At 32.1% G+C, this 17,612-nt stretch overlaps 1 protein-coding gene across 1 annotated transcript in view; it reads left to right on the forward strand.

Moving 5' to 3' along the window:
- The first annotated feature begins 10,343 nt into the window (after positions 1–10,343).
- Positions 10,344–17,612, forward strand: part of LOC149813403 (protein GET4-like) — a 42,097-nt gene continuing 34,828 nt past the window's right edge. The window contains exons 1-3 of the mRNA XM_089992131.1: positions 10,344–10,413; positions 10,493–10,576; positions 11,924–12,003. Coding sequence (XP_089848257.1) covers positions 10,547–10,576; positions 11,924–12,003 — 110 coding nt within the window. The 5' untranslated portion in view covers positions 10,344–10,413; positions 10,493–10,546. The remainder of the gene's footprint in view (positions 10,414–10,492; positions 10,577–11,923; positions 12,004–17,612) is intronic.

Genomic DNA, 17,612 nt, shown 5'->3' on the forward strand with positions numbered 1-17,612 from the left:
ACTCTTAGCACCTCAAGTTCATTGTCCTTATTAGAGAGCAGGTTAGCTTGAGTCCATATAATTCATTCCTTTGCTTGAAGCAAATCTTTCAGCATGCAGATTTTCGCTCTTGCAAGCGCCAACTTTGTATTCGCTCCACTTGCAGTTAGGTGTGTCAACAGGTAAAGAAAGTAATGTTGTATATGTAGAGGGCATGCAATTGCTCGAATCGATTAGTAATATAGATGTTCAACATGCATACAATGAAAAACTTTCATGAATATTTGATGGTATGCATGATCAGAGGATCACTACAAAGGATATGAACCCACATAAGCAGCCTAATGCTAATGTAATATCGTGTATTTTTATACTTAGTTAAATTTGATATTTTTGAAATTTTGGAAAAGTATAGGAGAAAAATCGGTAGATTTTCAATTTTAGGCTGATACTTTTCAGTCTAGGCTTAGCCCAGGTCTCATTGTCAAGGCCTAAACGAGCCACTCAAAACGTAAAAAAAAAAAAATTTGTTTTTTACCTTTAAATTCAAGAAAAATTTGATTTATTTTCAGACAAATTTTAGAGGCAAAATTTGGGTTATATATTGTTGGATGCATCTCAAAATTTTGTGCGTAATGATGTTTTATTTTTCTTGATTCGAGCTACAGTTGGCCCAAAAATCATATTTAAAAAAAAAAAGAGCAGTTTGTCTGTTTGGATCCAAATTTGGATTAGACCGAATTTGATGGATTTGCCAAATTAATATGGATCTGGACTCTATTCAAGATTCATATTAATCTGGTATTGATCTAGCTCAAGATCCCTTTGGACTTTTGGAGATGGATTTGGATCTTAGATATCGATTCAGATCTAGATCTAAATCCATGCCCAACGATTTTCCAACTTTAAATTCATTAGACAACTTTAAATTGAAGTTATTTAATGTTAAGAAGTCTCCCAAGTTAATATGGCAACTTTTGGAAGCTTCTAAAAATTTATTTATTATTTAATATTAAATAAATAAATAATTTAATTCCAAAATTTTATTTTAACATTTGTTTCAGACTCTTAGTAGAGTCCTTAAATACACCTAGAAGCATCTAAGAAGGTTTGAGAGACTTAGAGTTAATTTGAATTAAAATTTTGAAAAGTCAATATTTTAGAATTTTAAAATTTTCAAAAAACCCAAGAGAGAAAAGAGTCTCAATTTGGAGAGAGTTCCTCTCTCCATCCCATTTAGAAGGGGGGCATCCACCCCTTAGAGCTCCATAAATAAGTCAAAAAGAAAAAAGAGGAGAGAGAGAGAGAGAACAGGAGAGGAAAAAAGAGGAAGAAAAAGTTTTCCTTCTTTAATCATCCATCGTTTCTACCATCAAATCTATTATTTTCTTATTCTTTTTCGATCTACAATCAATGTATGGGTTTCTCTCTTGTTTTGGATGAAAAAAAGAGCATATATTTGTATTCTATAAAAGGTTTTAGTAAAACCCATGAGAAAAAGGATAAATCTGAATATTTACTCAAAGATTCATGGTCGAAATTGATGTATTTCATTCTTTTCGAAAGTTATTTTAGAACGTGATATACGTAGAGGTATTTTATATTAAAACATAACTTTTTTTCTCATGATAAAGGCGTTGTATTAAGTGTTTATTCCATGAATCATCCAAAGTAAATATCGTGTATGCTTAATGTCTTTAGATATTTAAACTCATTATTCTGGATTTTTTTTTTGCCAACAGACCCTTTTCTTTTCATAACTAAAAAAAATTGATGTAGAAAGCCTTTTATCAAGGGTTTGCTTCCATTCCCTGTTACTGAATTTGCGTTAGATTGTCCAAGTAAACTTTCTTGATTCTAGTGTATCTTTAGCATAAGGATGTATCAGATGCATCTGTGTGCATTCCGGAGAAGTTTCAGTCTTTTTCTCTTAATATTGGACATGCCGAGTGAATGACAACATTCATGAACCACAAGTACCTGTGGTTGAATACTAGTTGAAGAGATTAGGTCACACACATGTTGAAGGTTTCTGCATGTTTTCTAAATCAGATCCATTCAATCATGTCTTTTCGGGGTTATCAAAATCTTTTTAGTTCATCCTAAAGATGAATATTTTCTATTGGTTTGCGACCTCACTCAACACTTCCAGCATAAGTCAAATAAAAATTTCAGCTAGTTTGAAGACCCATACGACATATGTTATTTTCAGATTTTTCACGTGGTTTTTGCAAAATGCATGGATGTCTGGTCTGTCTCGCTCCATAAACTACTTATGTGCACGTGTACTCATCTTCATGTTAAAATTTTGTTTTTATTTTTACCCTTCTGTTTGCAGTTGGACTCACTATAAATGAAACATATTCCACATACTATGTATGCATTTTTATGCAGCATTGTGGGCTACAGTTTAATCAGCCCCCAGTCGACTGGTCGGTTGGATTGAGGGTCTGGCCCAGCCGACTGAGTCAGTTGGCTGCATGCTAGACTCAACCGACTAGCTCGGTTGGGCTGGAGCCAAGTTCGGTTGGATGCAACGGTTGTTTGTTTTTAAAAAGGAACAAAGAGATGTATATATAAAAAATGCTTTTAAAATGTCCAGAATTGTTTATGATAAAAGATGTAGTTTTATGCATGAGCATGGGCATATGTTCACATTTTTGTTCCTTGTAGATCATGCTTAGTTAAAGCACACAGTCACTTCACATGCACGAGTGTACATGAAATCAATATAGTTTTGTGTGTGATTGGTTGCATGGATATTCATATGTTAAATTGAAATGGTGCATGCATGAAGTATGCTTTTGGCATGGTTATGTGAACACATGCATTTGAAAGATGAGCACATGCATATAATATTATTATTTCATGCACATCTCTGAATTGGCATACATGATTATGCATTAAAGATCAAGCGAAATAAATGCATTGGCATGTTCCTAATGATTTTGCATATGAATGTATAGATGATTAAAATGTATCATCGTAGGTTGTGTGAGCCTTGAACATGTATTGCTCTTTGTTTTTGTTGTTCTATGTATTACAAAAAATCAAATGTGATTTTATTGTTCTTATTTCACTGTTTTATATTAGCACAAATTGTGGTCCTGTGAAGAGTTTTGCATGTTGATTTGTGAGTTTGTGTTATTAATTTTGCATGCTGAATTATAAATTAAAGAAGAAAAATTAATAACAAGATAAAAGAAATTAAAAGAACTGTGTAATCTACGTTTTCTTGATGTCCTTTGTATAGTATGTGAATCTTGGACATTGCGATTTTAGAAAACCGTGAGGATATAAAAACTTTGTGTGTTTTTGTTGTTACCCATGAACCCGATATTAAGGTTCTTCTCCTGGCCACAGTTTTAAAAAGAATCTGCCACTTTGCTTGGGGGTGCTATATAGACACAACTGTTATTTTGGTATATCAGGAAAGTGACATTATGATTGTTGATTTTCATAGTGTTCTGACATTGGTTGTTGATTTTCAATATTTCAATAGATGGTGTTGATTCCTGATATAGATCGAGGGCTAAGTTTGAAACCCAGTAATAAAATATAATTTTTGTGCTAAGTTACCCTGAGAACCCTACTTGACCTCGAGAATTCTTATCCGTTTGAAGTATCCACAGACAATGATAATAAAAAGAGAAACTTAAATTGTCTGCATTTAATAAGGGCATGCATATGAAAAAAAAACTCAGATAAAAGAAAATAATTTATTCATCATGTGTACTTAAATCATGCATATTTCTGTTATGCATTAGATCATGCATATTTACTTATTTTCTTAATTATGGTATATTGGTAAATGCATGATGTTTATTCTCTAATGCATGTTAAATGTCTTTATTGCTTAATTTGTTGTCCCTGTTGTTTATTAAATTGTTCTCTCATGCTTAATTGTTGTTTCCTATTACATGAATGGTTAATTAAGTTATAAATTTGTCATAATTGCATTCCTTTAAAATATTGTATGAATCTTATTTATGTTTTTTTAACTTATTTGTTTCATTAGATGAATTCGTACATAGAAATCTTTGAATTTTGACACCCCTACTTTTATATTTTTTGTAGCCTCAAAGGCTCAGTGAGGCGAGTTGCTTTTGAGATGAGCTATAAGGAAACTATACGATTGCTTGACAGATTCTTTTGGACAGCGTGACTCTTTTTTCTGCTTTATTTATATTTTCTTTGCTTGTGTCTCAGATTCTATGCATTTAATAAATAAAGTTTGGTTTGGTTTTGTTTAAAAAGATTAGTATAAGATGCTTTGTGGTTGTGGATGTATTTTAACTGTAAAGGCCTCAGGTTTCTGAGAATGTTTTTGCACTTGTTTAAAAAAAAATTGCCATTTTTTCATGGGTACGAGTTGGTGTCGTTACAGCTAGTGATCATTATCGTAACAATGTGAATGACATGCATCCTTCCAGAGTTAATGAATGAAACTTTTTTTAAACCAAAGGATTGATGGGCAAAACATGTTAGGAATTATAGTGCCTAAGATAAAAAAAAGTTGAAGGATGGTAAGAAAGAAGCACAAAAGCTAAGTGTGCAAGTAGTGCATTGTCTATATCGTCCGTACGAAGCTCACAACCAATCTCATGGTTATATTTTTGATATTGAGAAACAAACATGCTCTTGTAGAGTGTGATAGGTTAGTAAGATTATGGGCCAACATGCGATCATATGCATTTTGTATGAAGGAAAGCTATCAAAGGATCACTGAGACAATTTCTACATTGTTGAATTGTATCGAGCTGCATATAATACTTATTCATTTATGATGATGGCGGATAATGTCCTACACATCGCTTCTCTGAACCTTATTCTTGTCTTACTACCAAAATTTGGTCTTAAACCAAGGTGTCCTAAGAAAAAGAGTAAGAAAACAAAACTCAAGGATGTTGTGCTATACAAGTCCAGTCATTTTATAGAAATATGTTAGAATATTGATTGTTTGCCAAATCTCTATTTGTTAGGAGTTATTTAATAATTGTTTTTGCAGTTATGTAGTCTTTTTTAAAGAATTCCTCAAATGTCTTGTGTCTTCTATGCATATCTTAGTTTATTTACAATAAATACTTATAAACAAAAAAAAATGTTGTAGCAGAAAATCGTTTAAACCCCCATCTCCATTCCCAAGTAAGGAAGCAATTGTAGTACTCGAGGTACTTGTAAATGTCCCGAGACATGTCTATGTGTTTATATTCAATTTCAAGTAGAGGTTATGACATGTATGTGTTTATATTCAATTTTAATTGTTGATGAGAACATGTTGGTCAAGAAAATCAAAATATGCAGGAAGAAAAAATTGAGCCAAAAGAGTGAATTTTATGAAGATATTTTGATGACAAGTAACGTAAGTGTTAGGTTTGCACGTTTGTTTGTTTGTTCTTTTATTATGTTTGTATGTATACTCAAATGAATATAACATGAATATACCATATATATAGCATTTAATAAGATTCATAGAAAAACTTGAAAAAGCCCACAATCAAAACATACAAAAAGAAGATAATCTTCCAATGAGCGTTTAATTTAGCCTTTATGTTTTTATGAGTCTAAAAACCAACGTTTTCGTTGTTTTACTACATACTAACAAAAACTAACTTGTAAACATTGACTGGCCATAATAAATGCTTACAACTAAAGGGCAAGAGGGGGATACTAGATACTTGGATCTTAACAACATGCCTTATCTTTGGTTTAAAGGTGACAAGGTATCTGTTGGACAATATTGCTTATATAGCAAACATAAATTTGGGGTGCCACAGGTGACCTTAAATTCAATTTATGTTATAAATCTTATTTCATGTCAACTGGGGCAACAAACACTGGGTTTTTTAAAAAATAGACCTTAAGGCGAATGAGTTCAAGCTGTATAATTCAATCATAGCACAACTTGCGCATATAAGAACGTCTGCAATATATTAAGTTAAGAGTACTTATTTAAACAAGATCTTATTGCTCTCTCATACTCGGTAGGTTTAATATTTTGTTGCATGCTAAATTTTTTATAGCTTGGATGGGCTACGACTATTACTCTGAGTGGATGGTTGATCATGCATAATTTCATACATTTTCATGTATGATCATGTGCAATAATCGCTTAAAAATGCTTGTTTGCGAAGATTTTTATCATTTTTCATTAAATTGAAATTTGAGCAAATTTGAGCCTTATTGAAGTAATTAGGGAAGAATAATTAAGTATTTAAAAATTAACTTTTAAAAGAGAAGCCTTTTGAAAATATTTAAAATTTATTACTCTTTTTGAAATAATTTCTCAAAACCTAATTACACATTATAAATAGTAGCTTTATGAAAGATAGGGGTGTTTTCCCCCTCTTAAAGTTGACACCCTCCTTGCTCTCTCTCTCTCTCTTTCCTCTTCTTCCATACCTCTTTCTTTCTCTCTTCTTTTTCTCTTTTTCTTCTTTCTCCTCTTCTTCTTCTTGCCCCTATCTTCGTCGGTCCTTCTTTCTTTTTTATCAGAAGGTGTTTGCGACAAGCGAAAAAACCATTTTTTCTTCTCAACTCGTCCGTTGAAGGCGAACCATGGAGGTAAACCTCTTCTCCCCCTTCCTATTTACGTTTTTGCATATAGATTAGATTTTTTTTTCATATTCTTGAATGCATAAAAATTTGTTTTAGCATCACATATAGGTTAGTTCGTCTTGATTGTTAGTTTTCATTATTCAATGTAGCAGATTTGCATTTTTTGCGTGATCTAGATACACCATCCAAACCTACAATCTTTAGCGAGTTTGGATCGTGATTCTTGATCACAAGTTGAATCAGGATGCAGATCAGCTCATTCTTAATAAAAAATATTTTTTGTATAGTCGATCCTGAGTAGCGCAGGGCGGTTGATCTGGTTTGATCAATCGCAAACTAACCTGCCATAGCGAACTGCATACATGATCTAACAGATCCGGCCCAGTGTCACTGTTCCAAACCTAAAAATAAAGATCTGCCATCCAAAATAAACTTATATTCTTGATTCTTGGGTCTGTAGCTGATAAGCACCCACTACGTGCTTGATCAGTTAGCTAGCAGCTGTTGGACGATTCATTTCAAGTTCCGTTCAAGGTGATATTCAAATCGTGAGCCTGAATTAATTTGATCAGCATCGTGTTCTCTTGTGCTACGTGATCTCTTACATCTAACATAACATTGCATGATAGCTGGACGCCCTTGTTTGTTGCATGTTCCTGTAGTTAGGAATTAGTTAAGTAATCTGTTAATTAATTTAGGTATGTGTTTAGCTAGATTTAATTAGTTTAGCTTTATTTCAAGTAGTTAGAGAAAATTATTATTAGTTTATTAATGACTTTGTGGGTTTGGTTTAGTTCATTGTTAATTAAATTTAATTAGATTGTTTATTCAAGTTCATGTTAACGTTTTCTTGAATGATAGTTGTTTCAAATTGATTAGTTATTTTCATAGTTGTTAATTAGTTAGTTGTTACGTAGTTTTAATTTGTTATTAATTGTTACATTGAATAATTGTTTATTAATAGTTAGTTTCACTACTTTGTCTTTTAGTGTAATGGTTTGTTTAATATAGTTAGTCATTTCATGTCAGTTTGTTTCTTGCTTTTGTGATCATACTAACCTTTGATTCTTGCATAGCTTTCTTTTTCATTTTTCATTTTTGTGTTTTGTGATTTTTGTTTTGCAGGGAAGCGTTCGTACGTGCAGTGAGCCCTCGCAAGCACCCCCGAAGAGCCCTCTGAGGTCCTCAAAAGGTCCCCTCAAAAGACCCTTTAAGCCCCTCAAAGCGCTCTCAGGGAGCCCTTAGAGAGAAAAAGTTCAAGAAAACAAGTATAACCTCAAGAAGACTAAAGACTCAAGCCCGAAAGACTTTTCTCTTCTTTTTAGATTAGGATTTATTTTATTTCATTAATTGAGTTTGTAATAAGGCCACTATTATTTTATTTGTTTCAGCCCTCCGCAAAGGGCAACACTCTCTTAATTATTTATTTAATTAATTCTTTTATTTTTTGCAATAAAGAGTAGTTAACTGTTTGCTTGAATACAAAGCATTTTTTCTTATTTTCTGAGTTCGACCTGGACTTCACCACTAGTGTAAACTATTTTTTTATTATTTGATATCCGGTTTACGCAGATGTTCTTATTGAAAATATTACTTTAAAATGCTTTATTGAAAAAGTTGCATCAATGGTCTCACTTGTGCATGGTATTCTTTGACAAAAAAAATGAGTAATTACTTTGCTTATATGTTTATTAATTCTAATATTCTGTATATGTTGTTAATTTAGAATATGATTGTTACATATATGATTATGGTATAATATTTATCTTTTTGTACACACACTACTTGGACAAAAACAATAAATTGACCTTTACCTAGGTACCTATTTATATATCCTTGTTTGTGATGTTTACGAGAGGTAAGTTATATTAGTTACTTCACAATAATGTCATAAAATGCAGGAATCATATGATCTCGTTCTATAAGAAAATAAGGAAGACAATTGAAAAGGAGATACAAAAAAACAAAGACAAAAAAGACAAAGGTTATGGAGTCGAAGGCTACACAGATGAATGATCCAGATTTGTGGGCAATTCTTAGGACTATACATTGATTAATATTATAATTTATTAATTATCAAACTTTAAAAATATAAATTATGAGTTTAAATTTGTTCTTTAAATATTTCATGTTTAACTGAACCAAAACTTATAGTTGATTAAATTTTTTATGTTTAATGAGTTTAAATTTGTCAAACTTTATGACTTATCAAATTTTAAGAACGTAAATTATGAGTTTAGTCATTATTGGACAAAAAATTCAGGTTTAATGTTTTGCAAATTTTTTATGTTTAAAGAGGGCTTATGCAAAGCAAAGGAAATTAACATAATTAGGTTAAAATCATATATATTTGTCATAATTTGGATTTTTTTTCAAAATTTTGCACAATTGTAATTTTTTTTGCGAAAGTCTTAAAAATGTTCGCAAAACTCACCCACAATGAATATGAAAAACTCAACAATAAAGTGCCACCGATGAATCACAAAAAAAAGTGACAAGAAATAGTCACCGAAAACTTTAAATGCTTATAATAGTTTAAATGTATAATGAGAATGAATGTATGTAGTTTTGAATATTGCAGGTAAATTGTATATAATTTTAAATTTGAATATAAATGTTTGCTGAATTCTAACAAGAAATGTTTGTTAAATTATAAATATCTGCTAAATTATGACATGAAATGTTTGCTGAATTGCAAAATATCTGTTAAATTATAACAGAAAATGGTGTTCTATAAAATTTAAAGAACTCCACAAATAATTATTGCGAACAATAACATAGAGTTGCGGTTTTTGGGAATTTTGCGACAAATAATAAAAAACATGCAATCTTCTTATAAAATATTTGATTTTACTCTGTTGTTTGTGAAGTTACGATTAAAGGAGGTTCACATAAGTTATATTTAGAAGCTTCACGAGGATCGTAAAAAAAAAGATGTTTGAATATACATTTAAGTGAGGATTACAAAAGGAAGCTTCGCACGATCTCCAATAACTTTAGTATAAAATATGCAATTTTACTAAGGTATTTGTAAAGTTATGATCATAAAAAATTTCACAAAACTTGTTTTTGCCCACTTTGTGAATACCGCAAAGAAATACGTGCAGGCATACATTTAAGTGTTAGTTAAAGAAATAAGAAAGGAGATTTGCATGTTTTTTTGCGACTTTGATATAAAAATATGTGATTTTACTAAGATATTTGCGATTTTATGACTATTAGAGAAGTCCACATAAATAACATAATTTTTTGTGCACTTATTGAGGATCACAAAAGAATATATGCAAATATAAGATTTAAGTGAGGTTTTGCCTTAGCCGATAGGCGGAAAGATATGTCATGCAAAGTTCATAAGGTTCGCTTGTGCGAAGGGTAAAAATATTCTAAAGAGTTTCTTATTTGCAGTTTTGGACAATAGGGAGATTTCCAAATTTTTAGGGCATTTAAAAAAACACATCACATTAGATACTATAAAAAACCTTAGTTTATGCAAAAATTAGCTTGAGGTGTGAACATCGGTTTTAATTGAAAGGGAGCACTTGTATTAAATTTTGCAAAAGCACGAAAATTTAGCATTGCAGTGATTCCCAAATTTTGGGAATGTCTGCAATTTATTCAGCAGTTCTACATATACATAGCATATTAGCAATAAAAATGCTAGTCATGACTACATATGTAACAATAAGTGAATTTTGTCTAGGGAGATTCGCTGGAACGCTTCTTGAAGGTTGTAAGCTATCACATTATTTACTAAGTTCGTTTTAGAGTGCGACTTTGCTTGTATATGCGAATGTCGCCACACATTTGTTGACCTCCTAGGATGAGTTACTTAAGGGATATCCGGCTAAACGAAAGTCGGATTCGGTCAGGTGTGGGGTAAGATCCGAAAGGTTCTCTCTCAATTGTTATTTAACGTTGAAACCGTCTCAATAATCAACAGATCTGATTTATTTAGGAGCAGCACAGGTGCTTCTGGCGCGAGGCTTCGAGTTAATCGTCGGGGACCGACATGAGGAGGGCTGCAGCCAACACCGCCAAGGTACCCTATTCTCTTTCCCTTCACCACTTCGGAGAATCCCTTCATTATTCGCGGTTCCCCCTTTATTCTCCAGCATACCAACTTCGATTTCTGCTGCATATTCCACAATTTGCTATCTCAATCGACTTGTTCGTGTACCAATCTTTTTGCTTTGCGCCATTTTATTGCGATTGTATTGGAAACTTTCTCACGATCAATAGACATGGAATGATGACTCGAATCCAGATTGGTTTATCTATCTCGTGGTTTCCAAATCGTTGATTTGGCAAACGATTTTATAACGCCATGAATTAATCTATAAATGATCAATATAGCGTTGAACTGTATCGGAGATGTTGATCGTGATAGCCGACAAAGCTGTAGAGCTTGAGAAGAGCTAAGAGTGGTTAACTCTACGAGATTAACTAAAGATGGTGGATCCATACATCATTAACATTAGAAACCGACGATTTAACATAGTCTAACAGGAATTAAGGGTGGTAGCCATCTTTTCAATTTAGTTACGCCGCATTGTAAACTGGATGATACTTGATTCTAGGCACTGCAAATCTGCTTGTAATTGCCAACGTAATGTCACATAGAAAGTGGATGAGTTGATCCCCATTGACAGGGAAAGCCCTTTATCTGTGATATTTCAGATCAATCCATGGTGGCAGGACTACCTTTAGGATCGATCATCAAGCCGACAAAGTTGGTGAAATGACCAAACTACTTTTAAAGTTGATGGAAGAAAGGAAAAACTTCATGAATAAATGGAGAAAGTAATTCTGAGGTGGGTGAAACATCAAATTGTCACCACCTTGATAAATCAATAGTGTCATTCTGACAAATAGGGCATCTACATACTGTTATGCAAGTGCTAGGAGTAGCACTCCAGCAATATTTTCCCATCCACTTTGGCCCATATCATTGTGAACAGATCATACTAAAGATTGTATTTGTTGTTGTTATGGTGCATGTGCTTTATATCTGATATATAAAAGTCTACAAACTGTTCTGTTTTTGTCCTTTGCTCTGTTTCTTGGAAGAAATGTTATTCAGGACACATTAATGAAAACTAACAATGAAATTTGAACATATGAGCGTGTGATGTGTTGAACTTCAAATGTATCTAATAGTTTTTTTTTTCAATGAAATCTAATAGGTTAATTTTGGAAATGTAAAAGGAAATTGGAGACTAAGTTCAAGCATTCTAAAAATTTAGTGAGACATGAGAAAACATTTATAGATTGGAAACTGTCCAAAAAAGGTTCTTTTAATGATAAATTGATAATATGCAGCATAAAATTTTCTTTAGATGATTTTCGAGATATTTATTTTGATGTTCTCTTATTACTAAATATGCAGACACTTGAGAAGTTAGAGAAAAGTGTGCAAGTTGGCAACTATTATGAAGCGCAACAAATGTACAAGTCTATATATATGAGGTGCATTACACTCTTCTTCAATATAAACTTGGTATAGTGTCTTGGAATTATCTTGTGCATAACTTGGCGTTTCACTTTGTTTTGCAATGGTTGCATGAAAATAGACGTCTGAGGATCTTAGCGTCCTATATGACTCTTCGTAAAGGGGAAAATGATATTAGTATAGCATCCTAAATGTTTATATTGGAAATGAAATTGAAGCTTTGCACTAAGAAGAGTGGAGGGCATCTTGATGTATTTGCTGTATTTTACATGTAAAAGATTGACATTCAAATATCTATTTTCAAAGAGTTCACTTGTCCAACTTGAACTGGTGCTAAAAATTGAATATGACCGATAAGAAAATAGAGATGGCTAATTGTTAGTCATTGAATCAAATGGTCAAATGCCAGTAATCATTCAAGAGAAAAAGGAACTGTAAATGCATGTCTTCTCGTATTTTGCTTTAAGAATTAGTCTGCAATGACATATTTTTGGCTCATACCTGGGACTAGTGTTCTCATGGCTCGACTTCTTATATCTGTGGATTTAATATCTGTGTCCAGGGGGTGGATAATGACACAAGGTATTCATTACCTGAACCTTGGAATGAACTGTAGATCCCAAACTTGAGATATCTTATTAGTCTATATATGTCAATGGCGGGCACCTTATCCAAGTTTGGGCATTTGTAGCAGAAATGCATAGCAGACCACTTTCAGTTAGACCTATTTTTGTTTCTTTTATTATTAAATCCAGTGAACCATGAACTCAATGACCAACTGTGGACCTTCTCGCATACTTATATCTAGCCTAACCTGCATCGTAGAAGTCCAAAGATACTCGGTGTATAATAGACCACAAGTCAACTCCCTGTGGTATCCTCTAAGATCTTTCCTTTTTCTCCATCAAGATATTTACATCAAGGTAATGCATCATTGACTCGATTTATGGTATAGGTTATATAGTTGGGTAAAAACCAGATATAGAGGGTCTTTTGCTGTTATATGGCATTTACTAGTATTGGAAGCCTGTTCTCCAAAAAACTGCCATCTTTTTCTTTCCTGGTGACTGAAATCAGATCTGCATAGGTTTAACGGCTTAACCATTAAAATCCAGCTACTTTCTAACAAAGTTATGATATGTTTCTTGATAACTGTAAATTATTTTTTTCTTATTTGGGGAGAATGAGTAAAATGCTTTTTGTCCCCTCAAAAAAATCTCTTTGATTCTGGGCTACCCAGTATCATCAACATAGATTGCTGAGATAATGATATCTCTGTTACTGACATGTAAATGCTTAACTTCTATGACAAAAATAATTTCAATTATTATCTTGGAAGACTTATTGCACCATGCACTTGAAGCTTGTTTAAGTCCATCAGTGCCTCCATTGCTTGCACCGTGCAGTTGAAACTTGTTCGAGTCCATCTGGACCTCCATTGATTTTGCAAATTGTTTTTTTGTCACCCTCATACCTGTAAAGAAATGGCTTTGAATACCTTAGGTTCAATAATGAACCAATACACATGCACATGAAGTGCGAATATACCTACTAAAGGGAACAACATAAGCACATAATGTGCTAACACGTAAACCCACAAAAGGGGCAAAATGCCTATAAGGCATAAGTTAATATCATTGAAGAAAATAAGGGTGTAACACCCATTACATGGAGCAAAAGCTCCTCCAACTAATAAGAAATACAAAGGGGAAATCCCCTATTTATAAACACAAAAAGGGACCACCTTGGGGGCTCCCAAAGGAGACGTTGGAGAGCCCCCAACGGTCACATTTGTGACTGTTGGGGGCTCCCAACGTCTCTATTGGGAGGCCCCCAATATGATACGAAAACAAAAAACAAAAAAATAAAAAATAAAAAATAAAAAATAAAAGAAATATTACAATGCATATTCCAATTGGAATATGTGTAAAATGACAAATTACAAGAATACCCTTGAGGGTATTTTAGGAAGAGAATATATATATATATAAATAGAGATACGTATACATATATATGTATACGTATCTTTATATATATATAAATATATATATGTACATTTAAGGATTATATTTCAACATACATATATGTGTATGAGTACACATATTTTAACACCCCCCCTCAATCTTTGCGGGGAAACGAAAAGATTGAAACAAGTCACAAGACACCAGGAGGCTCCGGTAAGGATGCAATTGAAACTTGAAAATGCCTTCCCCCAATTGCCTTCTAATGGTGAACACATTTTCCGATCCATCCAGGGTACTTCTCTTTATCCTATCTCCAAGATCCTGTAGAATAACAACAAAGAACAAGTAAAAAATATCTTTGCACTTTACTCAAATGGAACATTCCTAACAAGGTGCAAAATTATAACTTATGCATAGAAATTTGAAGCACATGATAGGATAATTACTTTAGCATGAAAAGAAAATTTAGAAAAACCAAAGTTTCAAAAACATATATCATGTTAAAAGAGTGAGCGGAAACGAATTGCAAGAATGCATAATGCATTCATAAGGTCCAACACAACCCCATAATGGGGACTAACAAAATGGTCCACTAAGGGACACCACAATAAGCCTACGAAGAGGCATAAGCTACATGCTTTATTGAATGAGGCCTAAAAGGCCATAATGAACATATGTATATACTATCATAAAATGAATTAACACTTAAAGAAATCATTAATGAACATGCTCCAAACATACTTTAGTAAAAATGAACACAAGAGTTCAAAGGGTTTTAAAAGAACACGGATACAAATGTCCAAAGGCATGACGAATATGAACTTCAATAAGAGGGGCTTTATAAAGGTATATTTAACACGCATAGATCAACAATAGAGTTTTTTCACATCTTTAGGGAGAAGACCTATGTCATAAATAAGAAGCATGGTTTGACTAAGTACATTAAAACATCCACCCAAGATTCAAGAATGAATATCATTTGAGACAAAAAGACTCATTTTGCATATCAAATACAAAAGTGGCCGAAAATTGTAAGCACTTAATATATAGATTAAATGCTAAAATATCAATTTGATTTAAAAACATATCATAGATATGATTCATTTGTATCTAAAAACACAAGTTATGAATGAAATTTTGCAATTTTCAATAGTAGTTCATTCACTACAAGCAACTACCTCATTAATCGTCCAAAAACCTACAAATCAAGTGTATAAGCTACTAGAACAAGAACATAACCATAATGCCATTAAAGGCCAAAAGACACACACAAAGGTGTGTAAACATACCTCTTGTCTACATGTAATAATACTTGAAATGAGTGTATCAACGACAAGAACAAGAGAATACACGCCAACATGGACCAAAAACATCTTTTGTCTACATAAAAAGACACTAAAAAACAAGTATGTTCAGCTACTAGAACAAGAGTATCTAGCCAACCATGGGCTAAAACACAATACATCTCTTGTCTACATAAAATGACACTTGAAATGAGTGAAAGAAGCCAACCATGGGCATACATTGCAACAACTAGAACAAGGACACAAATGCCAACATGCACTAAAATCACACACCATGGTGTGAATCAACGTGCCTTGTCTACATATAATAACACTCAAGACAAGTGTGTTCAACTACTAGACCAAGAGAATAATGCCATTCAAAGGGCTACCAACACACAAAGGTGTAATAAAATTATTGTCTACATATGATGACACTTATATAAGAGTTATAAAAAGAGAAGACTATTGAGGCAATAAAACTTGTAATGACAAACATATAAATAAAACCTTGAATCAATAGAACAATATTCTTCAAAAAGAATACCCATAACAACAATGTTTTGGAATAAATGTGTGAATATACACACACCAAGAACACTTGTGCACAAAAGCACAAAACACAAATGTGCAAATGCACTCATAAGATTCATAAACAATAAAAGGTTGGGCAATAATCCCAAAAACCTTGATTTTAATATACCTTAAAACATTTAAGGTTTCAAACATCATATATCAATCACATTTATATATAAATAAGAGCATCCATAAGATCAATGGCCAAAATCAAACGAGTGACACACTCATAATTAGAGATCATATACCAAATCATTCTAGAGTCTCAAGGTGTCCATAACTCACCTCAACCACCATCTATAATATAGCAAGTGGACAATCTAAAATGACATAACATAAGGTGTCCATAACTCACCTTAACAACCATTTCTAATATAACAATAAGGCCATAAAAAAAAAGAATTTGATGCATCATATAACATGTGATGGATAAAAGATAAAATGCCATAAAAAGGCAATGAACTCTTAGGGAAAACATTTTCCAAATATGTGATTTTACAAAGAGGGCCGATTCAAAGGTCCAACATAATCAATCACAACATGAAATATTTATACGAAATATATAACAATAATATTGTATATATACGAAATTATGTTCAATCATGATCATTATAAAAAGACTTATTAAACACAACATGAAATATTTAAGCTATGTCATGTGTGAGAAAGGATTTAGAATAATCCAAGAAGCAAATCAAGCCTTTATAATTTGCAATTATATGTATACCAAGATGCAAAATGGCAATAATCTTAAATGTGCAAATTTAGGACAACATGTACTAAGATATTGCGGAAGCATTTATAATGATAAAAGAAACAATCTTACAAGTCCATTAAGGGATAAAAACAAACACAAGCCCTAAAGAAGGCAATAAAAAATCTCTTTATTGAAAAGAGAGTACCATGTGAAAATGTATATGAATAGACAATACGCATACAAACATAAATATTTTATAAAAGAAGTGTACGAAGACACTCTCACAATCACTTGAACAAAATACGCAAAAAGCATGCAATAATGCATGTATTTCATAAAAGGAACAAATGCTTGAGTCTCTCAAGCTTTAATTATGCAATTATATGCTTGATAAATGCAATTTAAGACAAATAAGACCATATAATGGCCAATGTAGGCATCCTTAGAGATACAATCAAGAGGTTTTGAAACCTTATGTGAAAAACATGTTTAAAAAGTTGCATCATTAGAAGAAAAATAAAAAATTAATGAAAATCTTTTATACCAAAGGATGCAATAGATACACTATGCACTCTATATAGTGTGAGAAGATTTTTAAAAGATCTTTCCTAATGAACACAATGGTTCATACAACATATTTATCATAAACAAATTTTCAAAATTCTTTAAATAAACCAAAACCATTGAGAGACTTTTAGGAGTTCATAAATATTTATCATTAACAAAAGCTACTTAGGGTTCATAAAAAAGTAAACAACAAAGATTTAGATGTGAGAAATTCTCATACAAGAATTATATCAAAATAATTTTTTTTTATTTTTCACAAAAATGCACTAAAAACCATACACAAGAGTTTTTAAGCAAAGATCATTAATTTAGCAAGAAATCATATATAAAAAGTTAACTTATAGGTTAATCACGAAATTCTTATGGAAGAATCATAAATCTCACATAATTGAAAACAATTTTGAAAAACATAAATTACTATTATATGTGATGAGGAATCGATAAATATATAAACAAAATTATATATTTGGACAATAAACACGTTTACCAAATTTAAAAAGAGATATTTTAAAATATACGAACACGCGAAAAGGAAATGA

The sequence above is a fragment of the Nuphar pumila genome, chromosome 16, assembly GCF_984573655.1.
Source record: "Nuphar pumila chromosome 16, dmNupPumi1.hap1.1, whole genome shotgun sequence".
Classification (NCBI taxonomy): Eukaryota; Viridiplantae; Streptophyta; class Magnoliopsida; order Nymphaeales; family Nymphaeaceae; genus Nuphar; species Nuphar pumila.